At 42.6% G+C, this 9,149-nt stretch overlaps 1 protein-coding gene across 5 annotated transcripts in view; it reads left to right on the top strand.

Annotated features, from left to right (window-relative positions):
* Positions 1–8,595, top strand: part of LOC139544391 (pre-B-cell leukemia transcription factor 3-like) — a 108,651-nt gene extending 100,056 nt beyond the window's left edge. For all 5 annotated transcript variants that reach the window (XM_071351424.1, XM_071351427.1, XM_071351426.1 and 2 more), the window contains 2 exons: positions 2,822–2,908; positions 6,677–8,595. In XM_071351424.1, the coding sequence (XP_071207525.1) occupies positions 2,822–2,908; positions 6,677–6,769 (180 nt within the window). In that variant the 3' untranslated portion in view covers positions 6,770–8,595. The remainder of the gene's footprint in view (positions 1–2,821; positions 2,909–6,676) is intronic.
* The last annotated feature ends 554 nt before the right edge of the window (positions 8,596–9,149 follow it).

Genomic DNA, 9,149 nt, shown 5'->3' on the forward strand with positions numbered 1-9,149 from the left:
TTCTTTACTTTACTGTCCCATGTCTGTTCTTTACTTTACTGTCCCATGTCTGTTCTTTACTTTACTGTCCCATGTCTGTTCTTTACTGTCCCATGTATGTTCTTTACTTTACTGTCCCATGTCTGTTCTATACTGTCCCATGTCTGTTCTTTACTTTACTGTCCCATGTCTGTTCTTTACTGTCCCATGTCTGTTCTTTACTTTACTGTCCCATGTCTGTTCTATACTGTCCCATGTCTTATCTGTTCTATACTGTCCCATGTATCTATACTGTCCCATGTCTGTTCTATACTGTCCCATGTCTGTTCTTTACTTTACTGTCCCATGTCTGTTCTATACTGTCCCATGTCTGTTCTTTACTTTACTGTCCCATGTCTGTTCTATACTGTCCCATGTCTGTTCTTTACTTTACTGTCCCATGTCTGTTCTTTACTGTCCCATGTCTGTTCTATACTGTCCCATGTCTGTTCTTTACTTTACTGTCCCATGTCTGTTCTTTACTGTCCCATGTCTGTTCTATACTGTCCCATGTCTGTTCTTTACTTTACTGTCCCATGTCTGTTCTTTACTGTCCCATGTCTGTTCTTTACTGTCCCATGTCTGTTCTTTACTGTCCCATGTCTGTTCTTTACTTTACTGTCCCATGTCTGTTCTTTACTGTCCCATGTCTGTTCTTTACTTTACTGTCCCATGTCTGTTCTATACTGTCCCATGTCTGTTCTTTACTTTACTGTCCCATGTCTGTTCTTTACTGTCCCATGTCTGTTCTTTACTTTACTGTCCCATGTCTGTTCTATACTGTCCCATGTCTGTTCTTTACTTTACTGTCCCATGTCTGTTCTTTACTGTCCCATGTCTGTTCTTTACTTTACTGTCCCATGTCTGTTCTATACTGTCCCATGTCTGATCTGTTCTATACTGTCCCATGTATCTATACTGTCCCATGTCTGTTCTATACTGTCCCATGTCTGTTCTTTACTTTACTGTCCCATGTCTGTTCTATACTGTCCCATGTCTGTTCTTTACTTTACTGTCCCATGTCTGTTCTTTACTGTCCCATGTCTGTTCTATACTGTCCCAAGTCTGTTCTTTACTTTACTGTCCCATGTCTGTTCTATACTGTCCCATGTCTGTTCTTTACTGTTCCATGTTTGTTCTTTACTTTACTGTCCCATGTCTGTTCTATACTGTCCCATGTCTGTTCTGTTCTATACTGTCCCATGTCTGGTCTATACTGTCTCATGTCTGTTCTTTACTGTCCCATGTATGTTCTTTACTGTCCCATGTATGTTCTTTACTGTCCCATGTCTGTTCTATACTGTCCCATGTCTGTTCTTTACTGTCCCATGTCTGTTCTCTACTGTCCCATGTCTGTTCTTTAATTTACTGTCCCATGTCTGTTCTTTAATTTACTGTCCCATGTCTGTTCTTTAATTTACTGTCCCATGTCTGTTCTTTAATTTACTGTCCCATGTCTGTTCTTTAATTTACTGTCCCATGTCTGTTCTTTAATTTACTGTCCCATGTCTGTTCTTTAATTTACTGTCCCATGTCTGTTCTTTAATTTACTGTCCCATGTCTGTTCTATACTTTTCCATGTATGTTCTTTACTGTCCCATGTCTGTTCTATACTGTCCCATGTCTGTTCTTTACTGTCCCATGTCTGTTCTTTACTGTCCCATGTCTGTTCTTTAATGTACTGTCCCATGTCTGTTCTTTAATTTACTGTCCCATGTCTGTTCTTTAATTTACTGTCCCATGTCTGTTCTATACTTTTCCATGTATGTTCTTTACTGTCCCATGTATGTTCTATACTGTCCCATGTCTGTTCTATACTGTCCCATGTCTGTTCTTTACTGTCCCATGTCTGTTCTTTACTGTCCCATGTCTGTTCTTTAATGTACTGTCCCATGTCTGTTCTTTAATTTACTGTCCCATGTCTGTTCTTAAATTTACTGTCCCATGTCTGTTCTTTAATTTACTGTCCCATGTCTGTTCTTTAATTTACTGTCCCATGTCTGTTCTGTTCTTTACTGTCCCATGTCTGTTCTATACTTTTCCATGTATGTTCTTTACTGTCCCATGTATGTTCTTTACTGTCCCATGTATGTTCTATACTTTTCCATGTCTGTTCTTTACTTTACTGTCCCATGTCTGTTCTATACTGTCCCATGTCTGTTCTATACTGCCCCATGTCTGTTCTTTACTGTCCCATGTATGTTCTATACTGTCCCATGTCTGTTCTTTAATTTACTGTCCCATGTCTGTTCTGTTCTTTACTGTCCCATGTCTGTTCTATACTGTCCCATGTCTGGTCTATACTGTCCCATGTCTGGTCTGTTCTATACTTTGCCGTCCCGTGTTTTGCCTTCGTCACAGATTAGAAATTCTCTTTGAGAGAAAAAAGGCCAGATTGCCGACAAACATTACAAGGTCCTTCCTTTTGAACACTGTTTCATCCCATTCTGTTCTTTCATGTTTGTCTTTTGTTGTTGTCATTTTGTATTGTTCTTTCAAAATGATGGAGTGGAAGGTGAGCAGGCATTGACATTCTCTCACTTTGTCTTTGTCTCTCCTTCCCTCTCTTTCTGCATTTCTCCCTCTCTCTCTCCCTCTCCCGCTCGCTCTTTCTCCCCTCTCCCACTCTTTCTATCTCTCTCCCTCTCTCTCCCTCTCCCTCTCTCTCCCCCTCCCACTCTTTCTCTCTCTATCTCTCCCTTCCTCTCTCTCTCTTTCTCCCCCCCCCCCCCTCTCTCTCTCTCTCTCTCCCTCTCTCTCCCCCTCTCTCTCTCTCTCTCTCTCTCTCTCTCTCTCTCTCCAGGGGGATACCATACGCCATGCTATCAGTCAGACGGTCGGATACAATGACGGGCTCCGGCATCCCATGTACAGTCCTCACAGTCTAAATGTAAGTGTACAGTCCTCACAGTCTAAATGTAAGTGTACAGTCCTCACAGTCTAAATGTAAGTGTACAGTAATCATGATCATGACAACAAATGTCCACAAATATGTCACATCGTCGCAATGATGGTGACGACGACATTGGTGATAATGACTCCTAAAATCATTTTCATTTTAAAACCCCATTCACCCAGGGTTAGAAAATCCTAGGACCCAAATAGTATTTCTAGAGTGGTATGTTGCAGCCGTCGTCTCCCTCCGCCACCCTTCCTCTATATTTGAATGCAGTTAGTTGAGGGTGGGGTGATCGGGGGGCAGGATTGTAAAATAAGACCCAGGGGTAATCTCTGTTTGCCAGGGCTCCCAAACCCTTTTCAGTGAGCCGCCAGTGTGATCAAACAGCAAATATACGACAGGCGAGATTAAGGACGGCCCATGTGATGACAAAGATAAATGTATGGCTTCATATTAACACTCACATCCACACCCCGGCCATTTAAATGAGAAGAAGCGAGCGTGCTTCATTCCATTTATGAAATGCATTTTATAACACCCCCGTAGCCATATGAAAGGGGGCTTTTTACTGGCGTATCTGTGTTTTCATTTAACTACTTTGAAATGCTTCTGAGAGCGAATTTGCAGTCCATCTTCTTATCACGGTAATGAAATATGAAACTGGAATTGCCTGCAGCCTTGTACAGATGCGACTATGGTCTTTCCTGATGAGCTCTGATAAGACCCTTCTTCATACTACACCAGACAATCTGAGCTACCGTGGTAAAGATACTTTTATTGGTGCGGGATGAGCCGCCGCGACGGAGAGAGAGAGAGAGAGAGAGAGAGAGAGAGGCGTACTGACGCTTCCTTTCGCTCAACCCCGACACAGAGAAATATTTGCATTTGCTGTCTGCTCTCTAGCAATGAAAGGGGAAGCAGACTGGTTTTCTCCATTACAACGTGTCCGTCTTGTAAAAATGAAAGGGGAAGCAGACTGGTTTTCTCCATTACAACGTGTCCGTCTTGTAAAAATGAAAGGGGAAGCAGACTGGTTTTCTCCATTACAACGTGTCCGTCTTGTAAAAATGAAAGGGGAAGCAGACTGGTTTTCTCCATTACAACGTGTCCGTCTTGTAAAAATGAAAGGGGAAGCAGACTGGTTTTCTCCATTACAACGTGTCCGTCTTGTAAAAATGAAAGGGGAAGCAGGCTGGTTTTCTCCATTACAACGTGTCCGTCTTGTAAAAATGAAAGGGGAAGCAGGCTGGTTTTCTCCATTACAACGTGTCCGTCTTGTAAAAATGAAAGGGGAAGCAGGCTGGTTTTCTCCATTACAACGTGTCCGTCTTGTAAAAATGAAAGGGGAAGCAGGCTGGTTTTCTCCATTACAACGTGTCCGTCTTGTAAAAATGAAAGGGGAAGCAGACTGGTTTTCTCCATTACAACGTGTCCGTCTTGTAAAAATGAAAGGGGAAGCAGACTGGTTTTCTCCATTACAACGTGTCCGTCTTGTAAAAATGAAAGGGGAAGCAGACTGGTTTTCTCAATTACAACGTGTCCGTCTTGTAAAAATGAAAGGGGAAGCAGACTGGTTTTCTCCATTACAACGTGTCCGTCTTGTAAAAATGAAAGGGGAAGCAGACTGGTTTTCTCCATTACAACGTGTCCGTCTTGTAAAAATGAAAGGGGAAGCAGACTGGTTTTCTCCATTACAACGTGTCCGTCTTGTAAAAATGAAAGGGGAAGCAGGCTGGTCTTCTCCATTACAACGTGTCCGTCTTGTAAAAATGAAAGGGGAAGCAGACTGGTTTTCTCAATTACAACGTGTCCGTCTTGTAAAAATGGAGACAGCCTCAATGTCTTATGCGGCTTCTCAAGATTAGAACAGGTTTTTTTCTGTTGTAGTGTTGTTTTTTGTTGGGTAATGTTTTGGCCTCATAAAATACATACGTACATGGCTGGTATGTTCATTATGTATTTTGGTGGAAGAACAATCAAATACAGCTCTCAAAGAGTATCACTACTTCAGCCTGAAATGTGTTCTTCTATTGGACATGATCAAAACTGACACAGCAACAAAACACACAAACGTGTGAAAAAACACAAAGCCGCGTCGTTAGGAGCACTCCCACATCAAGGTGTCGTTTTTTGGTTTTCCGGAGTACCCTTTCTTGCTCCAGGCAGTGGAGGCGATGTGCCAACCTCAAGCAGCTTCAAAGTGTAGCGTTTTGCACACTCTCCCCCCCCTGCCCTCGCACTCACAATTCCTTATTTAGGTCATGGCTCTCAGTCCATCACAGGGGAAGTGAGGGAAGCATGGCAGGTTGTGTTTGGCTGTATCACATAACTCACAGCCATGCTACGTTGTTTAGAGCAAGCTAGGGGAAGTCATCAGGATGGATTGGACAGGGAAGAGGACAGCAGACTGGATATGAATGGTATGTCTAACGACAGCCAGGGTCAGCTGCTCTGTCAAGACAAAGTGATGATGCTAAACAAAACCCACTATGTGTTATACAGATATAGTACAATATATATACATGTTGATCATGCTAAATATATTTTTTATGTACTATATATTTCTATATTATTTTCAATATATTGAAAACATGTTAACTTTTTCTAATTTATGCAAGGACAATCTTTAAATCTGTGATTTTTATTTATTTATTTTTAAATCAAATGCTAGGCCAAAACCCTATTCTAACCCATTCCTGACTCGACGATAAGGAAAATCCTCCTCCCGTCACTTCCTTTCAGTGTTTCCCCTTAAAGTTGTTACCCGCGGTGGTGTCCCCTCCCGTCTTCATAACTGACACTAGAATTTGCAGCGACAACCACTAAAGCAATCCGATAAGACATTGATTTCACCACTCGCCTCCAATGACCAGGACGCGGGGCAAATTTGTCAGCAAGAGACCCTGTCTGGGGATGTCAGTGGTAATGCAATGGGGCTTACCCCCGCCGGCGGACACCATGTCGGATCTCTCTCTCTCTGTTTGTTTCCTAACCCGGCCATGTGTGTGTGATTGTGGGTATACACTCAATCTGACTGCTGAAAGAGGGAAGCAAGGGGCCTCTTCCAGACCAGATTGGGACAGCAAGCTTTATACTATTGGATGTTAATTTGGATATTGATTTTCATTAAATTCTAAATGTAATCCACCCTGAACTATGATTATGTCAGTTGTGGCTCGGTTGCTTGAAGACCCGATCAAATCAGCCCCCTCAGTTGTAACTTTACCTGTTTTTCAAGAAGTAACCCTTGCACTCTATCTCTCTGTGTCTCTCTCTCTCTCTCACTCGCTCTCTGTCTCTCTCTGTGTCTCTCTCTCTCTATCTCTCTGTGTCTCTCTCTCTCTCTCGCTCGCTCTCTGTGTCTCTCGCTCGCTCTCTGTATCTCTCTGTGTCTCTCTCTCTCGCTCTCTGTCTCTCTCTGTCTCTCTCTCTGTCGCTCTCTGTTTCTGTCTCACTCTCTCTGTCTCTCTCTCTGTCTTTCTCTCTGTCTCTCTCGCTCTGTCTCTCTCGCTCTGTCTCTCTCGCTCTGTCTCTCTCGCTCTGTCTCTCTCGCTCTGTCTCTCTCTCGCTCTCTTTCTCGGTCTCTGTCTCTCTGTCTCTGTCTCTCTGTCTCTGTGTCTCTCTCTCTGTGTCTCTCGCTCTGTCTCTCTCGCTCTGTCTCTCTCTCGCTCTCTTGCTCTGTTTCGTTCTCTCTCTGTCTCTGTGTCTGTCTCTCTGTTTCTGTCTCTGTGTCTCTCTCTCTCTTTCTCCATCATGTAGGGTAACGGGGGATGGCACGGTGCACCTACTCCCTCCTCAGTGACGTCCCCAAACGAAGGGCCAGGCAGTGTGCACTCTGATACCTCAAACTGACCACCTCACTGATCGTCTCTTTTCCACCTAATATGCTACCGTGCCCTCGACCAATGTGACTGAACCAAACAGAGGCCAAACAGAACCAATCACCTCCCTCGACTGAGTCTAACCCCTCCCCCCTCCACTCCAGACAATGTCGGCCATTTTGTAAAATCCCATCCAATAACCTTCACAGTCAAGACTGATATGATTGGATACAGCTTTTAGCAACATTTTCTGAATATAAATATATATTAACTGACAGACTGACGAGTTGGGGTTCAGAATGGGAAGTCTAGAGAAGCTAACAGTAGATTTATTCAAGTAAAAACTGAAGACCGTGCATCTCTCTCAACCCTTCAGATCTACCTTTTTGACACTTTTAACTTTTTTTGGCCAACTAAGACTGAAGGCAACATACATGTGGTCCAATGGATTTTCTTCTGCCAGTGTCACTATACAACTGTTGTGGGGACAGCGGAATCATTTTGAAGTTGCAGGTGCGCAACTGACGAAAGGTTTGCTTGCTGCGATGCTTCAATGGGACTTAGGATTTCTGCACCTCTAGTGGACTCGCTGTATTTCTGATACTAACATCCCCGGATTTAACATGTTTTGGGGATTGACACGATGAAGGACATTTAAACGGCACCTTTTTTTTGTCACGCTCTTATTCTCAACATGAGTCCTCTTGCTGAACATGAATTTCTAAACCTTTTATTGGAGACTGTGCATTCAGTTCGAATGGATATATTCAGTCATTTGATAGTATTTACTCCAATGCTGTCTCAAAAATTCATATTTGTATGATCATGTGTTACCATATCTTACAAATGACATTTACTAATAGTAATACCATTGGAGGAGTTCCCGAGGAATTGTGTGTCAAAACAGAGCTGTAATGATTTACCTCATGAAAATGACGACGTCACCATTTCAAACGGATTTTTAGTAACTTAGAGTACTACCTCTTCTTAACCTAGCATTACTAACATCTGACTATTCTAAATCCCAATTTTACTTTTGTTTTACATGTCTTGTAATTAGCTCTTGTACTTTTGATCTTGTTGGGGGGGGGGGGGGGGGGAGATTGCTGCATTATTGCAACTTTACTAAATGCCAGATTAACGCTTAGCAGTAGTGTTTAGTTAAGAACAAAAGGTACATTTGAGCCATTCAACCAAACTAGGAGGCCGCTACGGTACTAGCTTCCCAAAGAGCTAGTCATGTGATCTGTCATTTTATGGTCGTGTATTAATTGAACAGGGTCCAGAAATGTCAGTGGTGGAATTTACTAGAAGCCTGTATGGATGTGAAAGGTGACGTACCCCCCCCACCCCCATTTCCACTTGTGGGAATACAGGCTGTGGGGGTACAAAGAAACATGTACTGTCATACACACCTCACAGCCAGTATTCCCACAAGGGGAAATAAGCCACCTTTTTTTTTTAACATGTAAGAAACATGTATGGTCATCACCAAACAGTGAAACTGTTGTAAATACCGAAGAACATTTTGAATGTTGCTGATTTTGTTACTTATCCTCTTAAATATATGAATGAAAAGACGTAGAGGTCTCAGTTCCCAGACCTGTGTATTTCAGACTCTGTTTCACAGCTACGTTTTTTTTTCTTGCTTCACTTCTTTTTCTTTTGTATCACGCCATTTTGAAACTGAATGAAGTCCTGATAAAAAAATAATAATAATAATATTTGTGGCAGTGGTCCTAATGTATTAAATATGTTTCATTTGTAACCGCACACCGTGGAGGATTCTGACCCCAAACGAGTCCTCTGTGCTAGTTTGTGTAGTTTCAAACACAAAAAAATAAACTTTTGCTTTAATGTTTTTGAGTCGCTGTACTTTCTCTTCAGCACACCGAATTATCTCCTCAAGGTAAATGTTTTTGAGTCGCTGTACTTTCTTCTCAAGGTAAGGCGGTGGCTAAACACTTCTCCTTCCAACTCATTGAACCAATATTCTACACTATTGATTTGATCCAACAGTAAGTCATTCCACAATTGTGCAAGAACAACACAAAAAGCCATACAGTACTAGACAGAGGCACCGGTTGGAGAACATTCCATCACAAACCTTCAAATGACCTTGTGGGACTTTTTCCAAGCCGTTAGAAGAAGTGTTCCGAGCCGTTAGAAGAAGTGTTCCGAGCCTTTAGAAGAAGTGTTCCGAGCCGTTAGAAGAAGTGTTCCGAGCCTTTAGAAGAAGTGTTCCGAGCCGTTAGAAGAAGTGTTCCGAGCCGTTAGAAGAAGTGTTCCGAGCCTTTAGAAGAAGTGTTCCGAGCCTTTAGAAGAAGTGTTCCGAGCCTTTAGAAGAAGTGTTCCGAGCCGTTAGAAGAAGTGTTCCGAGCCGTTAGAAGAAGTGTTCCGAGCCTTTAGAA

Source organism: Salvelinus alpinus, chromosome 18 (genome assembly GCF_045679555.1).
Source record: "Salvelinus alpinus chromosome 18, SLU_Salpinus.1, whole genome shotgun sequence".
Classification (NCBI taxonomy): domain Eukaryota; kingdom Metazoa; phylum Chordata; class Actinopteri; order Salmoniformes; family Salmonidae; genus Salvelinus; species Salvelinus alpinus.